The sequence below is a fragment of the Crocodylus siamensis genome, chromosome 4, assembly GCF_052110815.1.
Source record: "Crocodylus siamensis isolate JL-2025a chromosome 4, ASM5211081v1, whole genome shotgun sequence".
Taxonomy (NCBI): domain Eukaryota; kingdom Metazoa; phylum Chordata; order Crocodylia; family Crocodylidae; genus Crocodylus; species Crocodylus siamensis.
Window position 1 is genome coordinate 68,174,876 of NC_143398.1, and position 18,154 is coordinate 68,193,029.

The window sequence follows — 18,154 nt, forward strand, 5'->3', positions numbered from 1 at the left end:
TTTTTTGCAGCTACTTGCCTGCAGTAACTCAGGCCAGGAGTCAGGGGGTGCTAGAGCATGGCTCTCTGGCACATAGCCAGCATGGGCTGTACTTGCTTCCTCTTCCTGCTCCCCTGAGGTCTCTGGGATTTGCAGTCCAGAATCAGAACAGGAGGACTCTAAAGGGTTGCTCACTACTTCCTCTTCCTGCTTCCAGGTACCTCTGGGATTTGTAGTCCATAGTCACAGCCAGCAGTAAGTTTAGCAGGGTAGGCCAACTCCCTTCCTGGGAGAGAGGAGGTTTAATCCCTCCCTGGCCCCAGGCGCCAGCCAGGGTTTTCCTTGGGAGGGTGGTGGTGGTGGTGGGGAAAACAGTCTCTACTTTCCTCCCCCTCCACCCCTAACCCTTCTCTCTGGAGCAGACGGCACAGCCTAGCCCAGGGCTGCAAAGTGTGCTAGGATGCTGGAGGACTCTGATTTAACTTGAACCAGGAAGGGGTCTGGGGCAGAAATTTCACAAACTGGTTTGATCCAAATCAGTTAAATCTGATACTATATTCAACCAGGTTTGTTTTAAACCAGTTTCAGACATTTTGAAACTGGTTTATGTGCACTGAACTTCTGTTCCGTTACAGGTTTAAACCACTTTTTGATGCCTTAAACTGGTTTATGTGTAACTTCTGTCCTTAGTACTGGAGGCCAGGGGAATGCATGTTCAGTATAGCAGCAACACATAATGGAGCAGCTTGCCCACCCTCCTCTTATGTAACAGAATATGGTTTTTGCTAGCAGTTTCTGGAGCCAGGGTACAGCTAAAATAGTATAAATCCAAGTGCAGATGTCTACTCTGGTGCTTTTTAATTTTTCTAATTCAGCCCAGTGTTGTTCAAAACAATCTTTGACTATGACCTGCAACAGGGGTAGCAAACTCATGTGGGCCCACAGATCAAAGTAATAGTGGTCCACAGGCTAGATGAATGGTGCAGGGTGGGCCCCACAGACTGGTTTAAGCCCACAGACCTCTTTCCCCCCCCCCCCCCATTCCAACCCACCATGCCAAGCTCAGTGTATGTAATGCTCATTCCAGATGGTCTGGGACCTGTCAGGAAGAGGTCCAGCATCCCGAGCACGTGGCTGCCACTACAGGAATGAGCCATGGTGCCAGGCTTCTTCCTAAAGTGCTGCTGGGGCTCCAGAACCACTGCAGTCAAGTGCCCAAGTGAGAACTATAGCACTGGAGCCTCAGCAGCACTATGGCTTCTGCCCACAGCTGTACAAAGTGCCAGGTAGAGAGTCTCAGTGCTGGAGCCCCAGCAGCACCATGGGGAAAATTCTGGCATCACAGGCACTTTGCTGCTTCCATGGGAATAAACTGCAGTGTTGCTGAGGCTCCAGCACTGTGAGTGTTGCCCAGGCATTTGGCTGTTGCCATGGGAAGGTCCCCCATCACAGCCACAGCCAGGGTAAAAGTCTCTGAGGGCTGGATCCAGCCTACCCATGTTTGACAGCCCTGGCCTACACAGTCCTTCAGTTCATTCACTTGCTTATTCAAGAGCTCATTTCCAATTTACTGCAAATTGAACATAAGCACTTTTACAACTCAAGTTAGCAATCTAGCAAGACGATTTTATGGTCCCAAGAGGCCTTGCATTTTTATGTTGTATTAACTTGTTTGTATCTTAAATACTTCAGCCTTCTTTGGATGGGTGGCTCTAAACATATCTGTAAGGGGATGTCAAATCTCATTGATTGATGCACTGTGTGTACCTCTCTTGTTTTTATGTTTGATCTTCAGGATCAGATCTTTATGGAGAACGTTGGTGCAGTTAAGCAGCTCTGTAAACTAACTAACAACCTTGAAATCAGGATAGAAGAATTGGAACTGTGGAATAGAAAACTGGCCAAGCTGAAACGGATAAGCAGTTTAAAGTCAACAGTCAGTGAAAAGAGCACGGTCAGGTATCCTCATTTCAGCTCCAGGGTATTTTCTTATGGTTCTGTTAAGGGATTTGATAATGCATCCTTGGTCTGGTACAAGTTAAAACTATTTTAGTCTGAAAGTGGACTCCAGTTCAATTCTAGATGTGCTTTCTTCCAGTTTTTATAATTCAAGTCATGTGCAGTACATGCAAGCTTTCTCATTTCTTAAGTCACTTAAGTAATATCTCCATATTTGAAATGGTAGCTCAGTAGTGATTGCTTTTGGGAGTTCTGTATTCTAAGAACATGGTACAAGAATGGCTCTTGTTATAGCCTCATAACTTGGAAATTGCTGTTTAGAGAACTTCACAAAAGCCTCTTTTATGAAGCAAAACTTCATTACTATTTCTCTGAGAAAATGATGTGCATTTCATATTTCTAAATCTCTCTTTTTAAGGTTTTCTTTGAAATTTAAGTGTAGCATTTAATAGTATTCACCTGAGCAAGTTAACTAGAGGCTTTTGTTCTTGAAAATGAATTTAACGGCCCTTTTAATTTTTTTTTTCTTTTTAAATGTTACCATCACAAAAGCAAGTGACATTAAAATCCATCTTGAAAAACATCCATTTTCCATTTATTACTTGCTGAAGTATTTGAATGGTAATGAGTTTTTGTACATTACAGCAAATTCAGTCGACCTGCTAGTCTTCTACCCTCAAGAAAATCAGTTCCTATAAAAACCAGCAAGGTGAGTAAAATTAAATGTGTGGAGAGAGAAAGAAAGGAAGAGAGATGGAGAAAGAGTGACAGAGGGTTTTTTTGGTAAGGTTTAAACACAAATGTGTTTAATATTTAGAGGAAATCATTTTAATTTGCTAAAGGGCTTTTAATAGGCATATATTACATCCTGTTAAAATCTATTTTTCAGTTGCATTGAAAATTATATTAGTATCTCTAAAATAGAAGTAGAGGCAATCAGAATTCCTTAACTAAGATTTAGTATTGCATAATAATCAGCTGCTGCAGTAAAGGAAAAGAAAAATCAAAGAGAACGTTTATATGATTCTAATACAGGGGTATAGATTGCAGCCGTGTTGGTCTAAGGACATAGGCAGACAAGGTTCTTTGCGTGAATCTGATAACTTTCATTAAACCAACTTAAATAGTTGGAAAACAATTATTAAGCAAGTTTTCGGGTTCAAAAACCCTTCGTCAGGCTAAGGAAGCTTCAGCGTTGATGTGTGCTCTTTCCCACTACCTAACCCAGGGACTTTCTACATGCTCCCTAAAATCCACAAACAAGGGAACCCTGGCAGACATATCATACCCAACCGTTGGACCCTAACTGAGGAAATATCAGGTTTTGTTGAATCAATCCTAAAACCGCTAGTCACCCACGGAGCAAGTTTTGTATAAGACGCTACAAACTTTTTACGGAAACTTAAAAACATAAACCACCTTCCCACCAACACCCTTCTAGCCACCATGGACATTACCAGCCTATACACCAACATCCCACACCAGGATGGCATCCGAGCCTGCCTTACATATCTACAGGAACAAGATTACAACTCAGAATACAGACCCAAACATATTACTGACCTTGTACACTTCATCCTCACACACAACAATTTCACTTTTAATAATCAACACTTCTTCCAGATGATGGGAACAGCTGTGGGCACCAAAATGGCCCCACAGTATGCCAACCTTTTTATGAGCCACCTGGAAGAAGATTTCCTCAAGAACTGCACCATCAAACCCTTGTTATACTTAAGATATCGATGACATCTTCATCATTTGGACTGAAAACCTGCAATCTCTGATTGAGTTCCATCAGAAATTCAACAATCACCATCCCTCCATCCAACTTTCTTTAGAGTACTCCAGCACCAACATTTCCTTTTTAGACATGATGGTCAGTATCCAGAATGATAAAATACAGACCATGTTATACAAGGAACCTGCAGACCAATATCTGCACAGAACAAGCAATCACCCTAAACACACCAGAAAATCTGATATACAGCCAAGCCCTCAGATACCACCGAATTTGCGCTGAAGAGAACACCTGGGATTGCCACCTCACCAATCTTAAAAAGGCTTTCACCCATCAAGGACTCTCCTCCAGAGAGACAGATCATACATTTGAAAGAGCCATCCGGATACCACGTGAAGAACTGCTGCACTACAGAAGAAAACCCCCCACAAATCACACACGGCTGGTTATGACATATCACCCCTCCCTCGAACCTGTACGGAAAATCCTCAAACAGTTGCAACCCATGCTAGAAAGAGACCCTACTCTTAAAAAGATCTTCCCAGAGCCACCCATCACCAGAAGCAAACTTCCTCAAGCCCAGAACACACCAAAAGGATCCCGACCATGCCATGACAAGAAATGTAAAACCTGCCAACACATCTCCACCTCCACCACAATTACTACACCCCGCAACAGAGCCATCAGCATTCCTGGATCTTACAGCTGCACCTCCAGAAATGTAATCTCTCTCATCCAATGCACCAAATGCCCTGATGGAAAATACGTAGGAGAGACCAAACAACAACTGCGCACCAGAATGAATGCACACCGGATATCTATCGAAGGCAGGAATACCCAATTACCTGTGGGGGCACATTCTCACAAGAAAACCACTCTGTCTCCAGTCTCTCAGTCCTGATCCTCAAAGGAAACTTACAAAGCACTTCCCAGAGACGAGCCTATGAACTCCACTTTGTCAGCCTCCTGGATACTAAAAATCATGGACTAAATATAGACATTGGATTTATGACACATAACCTGCCTGACATCTGACTCCTTAGGTATCTCTCCACTAGTCATCCCCCTTCTCTCTCTTCTCCCCGCTCCCCTCCCCGGTTGTCTCTTACCCATTGACTCCTCAGTCTACATTTTCACTGACTACCTGTCTTGCATGCAGACCAGCCCAGCCTCTGGCTCCTTTACGTCTCATTCCATCCAGGAAGAGCACACAGCAACTGCTGAAACTTCCTCAGCCTGATGAAGGGTTTTTGAATCGGAAAGTTTGCTTAATAATTGTTTTCCAACTATTTAAGTTGGTCTAATAAAAAATATCAGGTTCACGCAAAGAACCTTGTCTGCCTATGATTCTAATACAAGCATTACTGATTTGGGGGGAAAAATGTTTATTCCTTGGAAATCAGTAATAGTTCCAAGCTTTGTGATGGGAGTGGTTGTGGAGTTTGGAAAGCATGTGACAGATACAGCCATAGGGCTTAGTTTGTAATAGTTGTGTTCCCTGCATTCTGACACAGTCTCATTGCAAGGGACTGACAAAGTCAAAAGATATGGGTTGAGTTACTTCAGTCCAATATCTCTGGCATTTCAGTATGATGTCTATGGCCCTTCAGGCTGCTCACCCTTTCAGAAGCAGATCCAGAACTTGGAAAAGCAGGGTGCAGGAGCAGCAACTGGTACTGAGGGGGTGGCTGAATACCCCCTCCCAGACTTATTCCCTACCCCTCCAACTGGGATAGGCTTGACTGCATCTTGAGAGGAACAGTTGGGGAATTTTAAGTCCCCAAAGCAGGTATGACTTCCTCCCCTCCTCTTCCCCTACTCCCTCATCTGCTGCTGCCACTGGTCTAGGGGTGAGGGGAGCTCCAGAGCCATTCAGCCAGGTGGCACAGGAACTGGGCTTAGCCTGGGACAGTGGCAGTTATGTTGGTGGTGGACAGAGAGGTTTTTCCTCCGCAGGCCTGCTCCTGTGCTGGTAGGGAGCACCCAGGGGGAACCGTGCAGTAAGGGAGAACCCACCTGCCACTGCTGCTGCCCCTGGCTGACCCCCGCTCCTGTGCAGCCCATCTGAAGTAGGACAAGAGCTTCTCTTGCCCCTGGGACAGTAGAAGCGGCAGGTGAGGGCTGGGAGGGAGCAGAGGGGGAAGGGTAAATGATGTGCTACTAAGCATGAAAGGAAAGAGTTGGAAGGGAGTTCTTACTTTCTTCAGGGATAAAGTCCCCAGTTGCTACTCCTGCTGTGTGGTCAGAAATGGGGTTACAGCCACACCACTATGCCAGGGCCAGATTAATGCACAGGCAAACTAGGCACATGCCTAGGGACCTGAGCTGCAGGGGGCCCTGGTCCTTCCCTCCGTGGCAGTGGCACAAATGGCCCCATCTGCCTCCCTTCCCCTCCACTCTACTGGCTTTGCCACTGCAGTGGCTGCTTCCTAGCAGCAGCTCCAAGCCCTGCTCCCCACGGGTAGGAGCGCTGGGGTGGGGAGGGGGACTCGACTGGGTCAGGGCCCACAAGTTTGTTTGCCTAGGGCCCACTAGAAGGTTAATCCAGCCTTGCACTGCACCCCTCTGAATCTGCTCCTGCACACTTTGTACTTCTGTCTTCTGTTATTGCTGGTGCCAGTGTGCAGCTCTGGCTGATGGAACAAAACATATACTATTTATCCAATAAAGACCATGTTCTGAAACATTTTTGTTCTTGCTTGAAACACTGATGTTCATCAGATTGTTTACCTTGATCAGAATGCATACTAGAGGTCCCTCATATCTGGATGTTGGCATTGCCAATTAATTTCTTTATTTGACTTAAATTTACTTCCACACTGGGGAGATGAGTAAAAAAGTAGCTTTTTCCATGAACAATATTAGTTCCATGGTTTTTTTTGCCTGCTTTCTTTTCCTATTTTTCCATTTTCATGAGCTCACATATTGTATAGTATTTCTGCTACCCTGCTGTCAAGAGAAGCATATCAGCATTTTTAGACAAAATTTGCTTTATTAGCAATTTATTAGCCATCTAGTAGGCAGTTACATGTTACAGACTATTTTATGTCAACTGAACACTTTTTCTAGGTTTGCATTTCTGGGAAGAGAAATTCATGCTCCAACAGGATTTTCCAGATGACTGTAATAGCTTTGGTGGTTATTATGGCACTATGGTAGGAAAAATATCTCAACAAATTGATTGTTTATTCTTTCTACTCATGTTTTCAAAAATTAGATTCTCAAAGTTAGCTTTGGTTTGGAAGAAGCACTTTAAATTAGAATTTGGAACTCCTTGAAGGAATCGCTGCAAAAATGAATGTAGCTTTTTCTCTTCGTTCTTATTATTCAGACCATAGAATATTCCCAAATTAATAACATGAATACCTGTATGCTATAAATGCAGCAGTGTCAGAATACTTCTATAATCATGAAGCATTCATGCAAAACAGGGACAACAGCCATCCCTGTTCAGAACAACACATTTTATAATACTTTTACTTACTGCAGTAATTTTAAAGGGGAAAATTAAGCATGTTTCCTATGGAATTTACAGTAGTCCTGTCTCTGCCACATCGGAGAAGCTCTTTTTTTCCAATAAATTGCTTCAACCATTCCTCAGAAAGGAAAATATCAAAATTGTGGGTTCTTTTGTTAATGGGTCCTAGATCACACCATTAATTTTAATGGGAATCTTTGCACTGACTTTAGAGGTTCCTGAATTGGGGCACCCTTGAAGTTAAGATTATATTTGTATAGAGTTCATGAAATGACGGGTCTCAATCTATGGAAAACATTTTTTTTACAGTGTTTTGACAATATCCACCATTTATGCACTTAGCATGCAAGACCAAGGTAAAATCAAGGGAAGTCAAAGCCCCATTTTCAGGCAAGTAGTTAAATTATTATTGCTTATATTTCAGTACAGAATGTCTTTGTTCATTTTTTAATGAAATATTTTTTCTCTTACAGCAATGCTACAAGTTCCGTTATCCTGCCTCCCTCCACTATTGTGCCAGGTAGTATATTTATGCTTCCAGTAAATGGTCGATATGCCTGCAATTGCAGTGCTGCTGCAAAAAAGTCAAGAAACAAACAGCATCACCAATGAGTTTGTTGTTCTTTTGCAGCACTTCATGAGAGCACAATTTCTCCAAGCATACCACCTGTTGGTGTGGCCCCTGAAGTGAATTTCTGTGATATCTTGCCTTGTGACAATATATATTGCTGTCCAATTCATCAAACAAAAAGAAAAGTTCTAAGTTACCAGAAAATGATGGCTAAGGAGGAGAGTAAGTAGAACAAAAAACTTGTTACTGAGCCTCTGGTTTCAGTTTTTATTAAGAATAAAGGTTTGAAGACTTTTAAAAAAAAAAGAGATTTAGGTGTCTAAAGAGACATAGAAGTAAAAACTGGTGTCTTCAAAAGAGCTGAGGTGCCTAACACCCATTGCAAATTGATATGTTTTTGAAAATCCCATTAGGTATTGACTTGCATCTTTAAGTACCCATATATCATAAAGACTCTGGCCACTGTGTTTTCACATCATAAGAAGAAGCATGGAGCTTACTGTTGGGTACTATTAAAGGTGCTTCCTGAGAAATTGCTTCTGGTATCTGAACTAGGTGAATAGCTCAATTCTTCAATGTAGACATATCCTTTTTCAAAGCTGCGCTAGTGTTGCTTCCCACCTTAGCCCTAAAAGAAAAGATATTTGCAGTGCTACATCTGGGAATTTAGCCTTGGAAAAAGAGTATTGAGTCCTCAAGGAAGGAGATGCTGGATTTGAAATAAAGTAAAAGGAGCAGCCAGTACTGAAGTTCAGGACCCAGATCTGCAAAGGCCTTGGGATGAGGGTAGACCTTCCCATCTTAGGAGATGGCCATTATAAGTTAGGGCACAAACAGGCATTCAGGTAGTTCACAGTGGTCAGCATTAATGTAGGGCCACTTACCCCTCTGAAACCAGTTTTTCATGTTGGTCGAAATTGTTTTTAAGTCATTGCCATGAGAAAATAGCAAGTGGTTCTTATAATAGGCGCTGGCTTTTATTTTTGTTGGTGGCGGGGGGAGGAGGCTAAAATATAAGTTGTATGCATTTCAGGTAACAGCCAACTTTCTGAGGGAGGCCTGGGCCTTTGGGCCTCCACATACTTGGCACCCTTGTGCTTTCTGCAGGAGTAAACCTTGTGACAGTTATGACGCACTACATTCAAGAGGTCAGCCCTTTGGGCACTTTTACATGTGCTCCAAGTGTGTGTGGGGGGGCTTTAATTAGAGTGGCTCCAAGAGCCTCTCAAATTGAAGTGCTACCATATTTCCTGTATCAGCACCCCTGCACTTAAAACAGCAGTGGGGGCTGATGAACTAAAGCTCATCAAATGAACTTAAGTTCAAGCACCCCCACTGCCATTTCTCAAGGTGAGGATGCTGATGCATGAGACACAAGAGGCAGCAGGAGTGTGGCAATTGCCACGTTCCAGCAAACTTGATTAATTGAGTCTGCTCTGATGCTCTGGAATGCCAGCATGTCAGAGCAGCCTCCACACTCGTGTATAGGTGCCCTTTGTGACTTGTGTTGCTCTGAAACTTGAATGACTCTTAAGATTTTTCCAAATAAAAAAAAGTGGGCTAATTGGTAAATAAAAGAACTTGAGGAGAAAATGTAACTCTTTCATCCCCATCTGGATATCTTTTACCGTGTGTAGACAAAATGAGGGGCATGTGTGCATGACACTTTAAAGCGGGTTAAATGGTTTTGCACCGCTTTAATGGTGTAATGGCCTTGGCGGTGTATTGCGTATTAATTCCAGCTGCTGTAGGAAGTTCTGCAGTGTAATGCACCTTAAATGACTTGGGGCACAGCAAAGTAAAGCTCCTTTGAGGAGTTTGTTTGCTGTCCCTACAGCTGTGGAACGAAGCACCAGGCTTCGTGCAGCTCTGCGGCTCTGTAGGAAGCCCTGCAGGCAGCCTGGCACCAGCCTGGGAAAGCAGGCTCTGCCCAAGAAATGCGGCGAGCCTGATCTTTTTCCTCCTGGAGCCTGCCTGCTTGCCTGAGCTGTGTGGGAGCCTGGTGCTTCCCTCCATGGCTGTGGTGTCATCCCCCCACTCCCCCGGGACTACCCAAGCTGGGTGCTGCCTGTGGGGGGCTGCCGTTGCTGCAGAGGGAAGCACCAGCCCCCCCACCCCCACTGCAGCCCAGGGACCACTCCACCCACTGGCAGCTCACCTTTCCCTCCCCACCAGAGTGGCAGGTAAGTCAGCGGGATGTGTGTACGACCCAGGGGTGGGGGGAGTTAATCAGTGCTAAATTGAAGCAGTGTTTAAAATCAACTGCTTCAATTTAGGACCCCCATTTTGTCTACCCATGCCCTTTTTATATTAAGGAAAAATAGCAGGAAAATAATAAAATTACAAAGCTGTTTCTTCCTCTCAGGGCGCATCTACATGAGACACTAAATGCTCAGTAGACTAATTCTACTGCATATTAGTGCATCATGTCAAAAGCTGTGCTATTGCGCTAATGAACAGTAGAATTAGTCTATTGCACATTAGCATCACTTAAAAGGCCTGTGCCAGCACTACTTCACAGTAGCACTGGTTACTGTGCATTTAGTTAGTACTTGTTATTACAGTACTAAACTTAATGCAGTAACCACAGTGCATTAATGCATGTGTAGACATGGCCTCAGAATCTCAAGCTCCAAATAGCATGAAGCCTATGTACAAGAGTGAAAATTCATTCAGCCTACAAGCTACTGAAAGATTTCAAATCTTCAGCAAGTTTAGGGTAGCTGGATCTCCCAAATGGAGGGTAACAGTAGCAAAACTTAAATCCAAAAAGACCTCATCAAACCACTTTTAATGTGGTTGTATCTAAGGCCAGTGAAAAAGAATATATTGAACAGAACAAAATGCAGGAAATGGAACATGAGGAAGTAATTAGGACAAACCCTGTATACTTGGAGTCTTTGTACTAGTCTAAGAAAATAGTTATTGAAGGCTACTTGCATTTGCAATTACAGTGGAGCTCACTGTAGTATCTGGAGCTCGTTTTCAACGCAGCCTTTTTCTTACTTCCACATTCTACCCTGCAAGCATTGGTACACGCATTCACTGAATAGATCTTTTTAGTATAGGTACAGATTCATGAGCACTTCAGAGAGAGCAGAAACAAAAGCTTGTGTAAATAAGACCCATGGAAATTCATTTAAAAACTCAAAAAAAAAAAAAAAAAAGCAAGCAAAAAAATCCAGCAAATCATCCCAAATAAGGTCTTGTTGTATTTATTTTGCTTTAGTTCGGCATCTTGTCTTTCCTCCCTTGTTCTGTTTGCCCAAATAAGGCTTCAAATATTCAGCTGCTGAACTAATTAATTTAAGGGGAACTAAGTTCCTGAATGTATTTGAGAATTTGAGCCTTGCTCTCTCCTGCTTCCATCCCGGTATTCCTTACTTATTCCCTAATGGTTCCTAATTGCAAGGGACAGTCCTTTTCTTTTCCATTTTTAACAAAATACCATTATCTCCTTCTATTCTTCCTCCAGAAAAAATTCGCCTTATATAGGACAATGAGGGCTAATGATGCATTTCAACACGTGGACATCTGTGGTTTCATAGAAAAACGCTATTATACATGTCGGCATCTATGGTTTCATAAAAATTTGCTATTATATTTTAGAATTATGTTAGTGTGCTTCCAAAACACTCAAAATTCATCACTGGGAAGCCTGGGTCACTGAAGGCAGAGATGGAGGAGAAAGGACACCAGATTTGTTGGGTCCTGTACCTGAACAAGGGTAGAATGAATTCTTTAACACACGTTTGGTCCCACTCTTATCCAGTGGGGAACTTCAGTGGGTGAACTGGGACAGGGGGCACAATGTATTTTTTTAAAAACTCATTGAAGCTGTTATATGTGACAGAAAAGAATATTGATACATAAATAAGAATATAAGAAGTACCATATTGGTTCAGACCAATGGTCCATCTAGTCAAGTATTGTCTCCAACGATGGCAGAGGTGGATGTTAGAGGGAGGGCATTGAACTGGATAGATCTAGTGTGATCTATCCCTTATTCATTATGCTGTCTGGTATCCACCATTATTAGTTTAGAGATGCCAGAGAAAACGTCTCCAAATGTTCTGTCCAGCTAACAATAGATATACCATTGATTAAGTTGTCTAGTCCCTTTTTAACCTCTCTATACTATCTAAACGTATCATTACAGTCATTGTTTTTGTTTATAAGAAGTTATTATATACCATTGCAGTTATTTCCCATAGTTCTTGATTTTCTACCTTGGTATTCTGCCTCTCCAAATAAAAGTAATATTAGAAGGGGGGTTATTTTTTCTGCATTTGATTTTGGTTCTACCATCAAAGGGGATAATGTAGCATTAATTTAGTAGGAAAACAAGAAGAACCTGACATTCAGATTGGCTGCTGTCCCAATCAAAATAGTGAAATCAAAGTAAAATTCTGTATTCAGCCTAATTCTCTGCATCATTCACAGCTTTTTCCTTAAAAGTCTGATGCTTCCATCATCTTCCATGTAAAGAATCCCTGAGGTGTAATTGCTCAGTCTTCCAGTGAACATAATGAATATTCCAGCAAAGCACTCCGAAGTAGAAGTAGCAGAACTAAGAAAGAGAGTCTGATTTTTCTCTAAGTGAGCAGCCCTGTGAGAGGAGCAAGGCTCTTTCCCAGAAGTATTCTTTCTTCATGAGTGCACAGGCTCCCAGGGAAGTATACAGTGTATGACCTAAAGTTTTATATCTAGATTTTCCACTGCAAGTAACAAAGGAGAGACCAGACTAGTCAAAAGGGAGAGGGAAAGTCTAGAGAATTTACTCCTACAGAGGAAAACTGATTGGCCAAAAGGGATATGAGGTAATTGTGATAGGAGGAATAACTGGCTGTATTTGTACTATTCACAACAAACTAAAAAACACTTGAAATTCAACACTTTTACCCATTTTTTTCTTTTCTCTCTCTTTTTTTGTACTTTTTTTTGTATTCTCCTGCACTCCGGGTTTGTTGCTAGAGCTTCATGGGAACAAGGTTTTTTAAGTTTTCTTTTTATTTTTTTTTCCATTTTGAAATTAAACAAAACAAAAATCTGATATGAAAAAGAAAACCCAGAAGCCAACAACAACAACATATCAGCTGTACGTTTGTGAACAGACTCCTGTGTGTGCTGTAAACCAGAAAATGGCAGTATCTGGTATCTTTTTTTTTTTTCCCCCTCAGAGGCTGATAAATATTTTGCCTCTCCTTAGGTTGGACTATGTATTCTTATGATACATAGGCTACTTAAATCCATACATATGAGTCATCTTAATCTTAAGATATGTCTATATGAGAAAATAAATACTACAAAAACCATGCGCAGATCCAGATTGAACGAAAACCTTGAAGTTACAGAAATGAGATAAGTAAATGTGATCACATTACTGGAGTCCTCTATCTGTTTCTCTGTGTAGAAGACTCATCCGTCTGTCTCTGACATGCTAAATGTTAGGTCAGTCCCCAGTGTTCATAGTCCTCATTTTCAAAGGCCTTTGTTATTCCCCTGGTCTACTTTTATGTGGCAGATACTGATTCAATCACTGCCATACAAGCCAGCAGGACATCCTGGCTAAGCACGTTTTTATAATCAGATCTGTGCAGGTGCACAGTCTGGGGAAGTGAATTAATCTCTGCCTCTTTCTCTGGTACAACAGCCACTTATATTTTATGCACATTGAGGAAACCTTTTCTGTGTGGCTGCTTTAGCAATTTTTCATTTACACTTTTAATATTCCCTTAAAAGCTTACTTGGTAGTGTTGTGTTCAAGTGCGTCTGTTTGTAGATGATTTGTCTGAATGAAGTAGCTTTGCACTTTAAAGGAGTCTCTTCATGCTTTTATTAGTTTGTCCTTGGAAAAGGTGGATTTCAAATTCCTTTGGCCCCCTGGGTTGGATCCAAGCCACAGGGTTTCTCATGATGGGGGAGGAGGGAGACAAGTGGTGGCATTAAATACCACATTTCTGAGCTACAGCATTTAACATATCTATTGCTTGCCCCTCCATGCCAACATGCATCCCCAGCGGGGCTCCATGTCCTAGAATTTGGCAATGGACCTGTCCTTGTTTGCTGTACCTCTGAATTCCTGGCCTGTCCAGGAGCCCTACAGGCCAGGTGATGCAGCTCCAAGTACCGGGTCCAGTCTAGAGGCTGTATCTTTGATGCCCACTGGAAAGAATATCTTGCTACCATTCTTCTGCATATGTTTTGCTGTTATAATTGCTTGTATTTAACTGTAGCAGAATAGACTATGAAGGAAATCAATACATATTTTTCCTTCCCACAGGAAACAAAAATAAAATACCACTGGAAAGAAGCTGGGACAAAAATCCTGACCTTGGAAATGACTGTAAGCTTGCCATTTAAAGGAAAATTATTTAAACCTCTAATTTAAGAACTTCAAAAGTCTTAGATTTTTTTTTAATGCCTTCTGATTTATTGTGGGGAATTATTTTTATATTTAGCTTATTATGAGAAATCAGAACTTGGGAATCTATTGCATTTTCTAATTTACTGGCAGAACTAAACTACAATGGTGTATTTACAGATCTGCCTTCAAACCCCCTCTAGAGATTTCTTTATCTTCTCCCAGGTTGTTTAAAAGTAACATTATGCAGTGAGCTCATCTCAGATGAACTCATTTTGCATCTGTTTCCTCATTCTACTTTTTGAGACAAAGGGCTTAAACTCAGATGTCATTAACCAAGTGGGCCAGACACAATAGACTTCCTTGTCTCTCCCAGCGCAAGCAATACTTCTCAGCCAATGTTAGATTCTGAACACTCAGACATTGATCCAGCAAAGCATTTAAAGGGTATAGGAACTGTGCTAAAGTGTAGGTGTGCTGTTGACATTTTAATGTCACGTAGCCTGGCCTAGGGGAATCCTACATATCAATTGGAAGGACAGAAGAATGAATGGTAGTGTTCTGGCTTAAGCAAACACCACTAGCACTGAAGCCATATTTATTAGGGCTGTGTGAAGCTTTGGTCCCTAATTTGATTTGGCCTGATTCAGTGGCCAAATCTCCAGATCAAATCAGGAGACCCTTTAATTTCTCTAAATTGAATCGGAACCCTCCAAATGGATTCGGAGAGATTCGGAAAGAATTGGCGATTTGGATGTAGACACAGCTTTAAATGTTTTATCTACATACCTCAGGGTACCAGGCAGCTTGTGAATGCAGCAATGCTGGGGTGGACGGGGCATCCCACAGGAGCATGGGTGCTCCCCAGTGTGCTCAGCAGCAGACCTGGAAGTGGACCAGAAGCACTTCCAGGTCCACTGGAGAGCACACCGGGCTCTCCCCCTCCCCCGGCTCAGCAACTGGTGCCTCCTGAGTCTGGTGGGGCACCTAGAGTCCCCCTGTGGCCCATTGCTGAGCTGGGGAGATGCTGGGGGGCTCCCAGTACACTCCCCGGTGGACCGGAAGTACTTCTGCACACCTGTGAGATGCTCCATCTGCCACAGCATCGCAGCATTCACGATCTGTGCCTGGTACCTTGAGGTATATAGAAAAAACTTTTAAAGCTGTGTCTACATCTGAGTCGTTGATTCTCTGAATCAGCATTGAATCTTCAGCTTCAGATTTGGCCAAATCGAATTGGGGGCAGTGATCTGAATCAATGAATTGAATCACTGTCCCCAATTTGGGCTGAATCTGAATCAAATACAGCCTGTTTCGCACATCCCTAATATTTATATGCCACCAGCACTGTTGGACAGGGCATGTCATAACAATGCCTGGCAACCAGCTCCCAGAACAAGTCCTATACTCCCAACTCTCTAATGGTCACTGCTCTAGAAGTGGGCAAAAGAAGAGATTCAATGATACCTTGAAGGCCAATCTGAAGTAATGGAATATTAACATCAATACTTGGGAGACCTGAGCACTGAATCTTCCTCAGTGGCACACTGAAGTACTACAAGGTATATCGACTGTTTTGAGCAAACAATTTGCTATGGAAGCAGATAGCCAAGAGAGACAAAGGGAAAGAGCTGTGGCCTGACATCACCAGGATCTATTCCCTTCTCCTGAAACTATTTGCCATGTCTGCAGTTGAACGTTCATATCTTGGATTGGCCTCCTGAATCATCTACAGACTCACCAATGGCTTCTCTATTTACTGGATGACTGTCATCCTTTGTATTGAGGGACTGATGTTGTTGCCACTGAACCTGGCCTAATCAACATGATGTCTAAAATATCTACTATTACTGGTGGTCCACTTCCCAAGGTTGCCACAGATAAACTTGTGTTAGTGCGCAGCTATGTAGACATATGCTAAAGAACTTGTTTAAGGTGACTTAGGAAATCTTTGGCAGTACACAGAATTGAAAACAAGTTTCCAGAGCCCTAGTTCCTTTGGCACCAGAGCATCCTTTTCTAGTTACCTCTTGGCTTTTTTACATCCACCCTCATGGTAGGCCTGTGTGAGTTGGCAGCGAATTAATCTGGCTTGGATCCAGCCACTTCAGATGGCTGTGATTTTATCTGGAGTGCCAGACTGGGTGGCCGCCTTGATCCAGCCGAAGAGGTGGCTCCAAAGCTTTGGAGCCACCTCAGAGATCTGGCCATAGGGTATAATGGGGAATCAATGAAATACCTATAACGTTGTTGTTTTTTGTTCAATTTGGATTAAACTTGCAGGGATGGTAGCCTCTGCTGAGGGCATGAAACCTGCCAAGTTTCAGGAAGATCGGTACAGGGGTTTGGGGGAACTACCCCAAATTCTTGAAAGCCAAACTCATGTCACAGCTGTGTGTTACACCACAGGGGGGTCAAAACTGCAGGGGTGGTTGCTCTTACTGAGGCCACAAAGCCTGCCACGTTCCAAGGAGATAGGTGTAGGGGTTTGGGGAGAACTGCACCTCAAGCTGCGGACAAGCAAAACGCATGCCATGGGTGACACTGCATGTGTTCAGGAGCTGCAGGGATGGTGGCCCCTGCTGAGGCCACAATGCCTACCAGCTGTCGAGGAGATCAGTGCAGGGGGGTTCTGGGGCCCTGCACTCCTTGCTGCTGACAGGCAAAACTCCTGCCAAGACTGTGGGGTAGTTGACTGTCTGTATTGATTCTTTCCTCTCCTTTGCCTGGTTTTGTAGGTGCTAATTGATGCTCGTTAAGTCATTATGTAGTAGCTAGATCCTGTGTATTGAGCTGGTCCCTGAGTGAATCATGATTGATTGATTAATTGATTTGTAACTGGTAACACAGTATCTTAGCAGCCAGGCCTGCAGTAGTGTCTCCCCTCCCCACCCCAAGACAGAGACCGTCAGTCCCACCAGCACCCAAGGCACAAGATTTGCTTGTCTGCAGCTTGAGGGGCAGTTCCCCCCAAACCCCTGCACTCATCTTCTTGAAACTTGGCAGGCTTTGTGGCCTCAGTAAGAGCTACTAGCCCTGCAGTTGTAACACATAGACATGACATGAGTTTTGCTTTCAAGAATTTGGGGTGCTGTTCCCCCCACACCCCTGCACCAATCTTCTTGAAACTTGGCAGGCTTTATCCTCTCTGCAGAGTCTACCATCCCTGAAAATTTTATCCAAATTGGACAAAAAACAAGGAAGCTACAGCTATTTTATTGTATCCCCATTATACCCTATGGCCAGATCTCCAAGGTGGCTCCAAAGCGTTTCGGGAAGCCTAACAAGGCCAGCACTTTGACCCAGATGTGCTGCTTTGGACCCCAAAGTGTCTGAACCTTCTCCAGAGCTGAAGCTCTGTCCGAAGCCTCGCACAGCCCTACCTCATACCCACTATATTAACTATACGCTGAGGTTTTCTCTGAGAGTATTTCCTTACTATTGCCGCGATATCTTTATTCCTTTGTTTGGTGCTCAGTAAAATAAAGATATATGTTTTAGAGATGTGCCAAAGAGATAAAATTCCAGTGTGCGATGTGACTTGTTCCAGTTCATCACATTCTAAATAAAAGCTAATCACAGAACTCATACTTGCATTTCAATTTCCCCCCATATTTGGGAGCAAAAAGTGGGGAAGAGGTGGCACATCTTAGTGTCAGACTAATCATTCTCGTTGCCACGTTCTGTTTAGTAAGTGTGTTTTACACAATGTTGTATCAAAATAAATGTTTCATGTAACATCATGTTGCATGATATTTGTAAATGTTGACTGAAATACTTTTGGAAAAACTCTTTGAAAAGAGTTTCAGGAAGTGAATATAATATTTTTAGTGACAAATAGCTTTTAACTGCAGAGATTCTTAAATGTTTCTGTTCTGTTTTGACTCATTTTTAGTTGGACTCATTTCTGAGACAGCTGTTTTCAAATGAAATTATATCTGTGTATTACCACTTTTAGCATAAAATAAATATTTAACATATGCTATTTTAACCTGAGGCACATTGACCTGCTTCAGATTATCTAGGATGCTCTGTTAAAGCTATGAAAAGCTTTAACATGAT

At 42.7% G+C, this 18,154-nt stretch overlaps 1 protein-coding gene across 1 annotated transcript in view; it reads left to right on the forward strand.

Moving 5' to 3' along the window:
• Positions 1-18,154, forward strand: part of MYRFL (myelin regulatory factor like) — a 79,308-nt gene that overhangs the window by 48,579 nt on the left and 12,575 nt on the right. Inside the window, exons 14-20 of the mRNA XM_090041579.1 lie at positions 1,775-1,938; positions 2,584-2,647; positions 6,749-6,834; positions 7,467-7,547; positions 7,631-7,677; positions 7,789-7,950; positions 14,012-14,074. Coding sequence (XP_089897705.1) covers positions 1,775-1,938; positions 2,584-2,647; positions 6,749-6,834; positions 7,467-7,547; positions 7,631-7,677; positions 7,789-7,950; positions 14,012-14,074 — 667 coding nt within the window. The remainder of the gene's footprint in view (positions 1-1,774; positions 1,939-2,583; positions 2,648-6,748; positions 6,835-7,466; positions 7,548-7,630; positions 7,678-7,788; positions 7,951-14,011; positions 14,075-18,154) is intronic.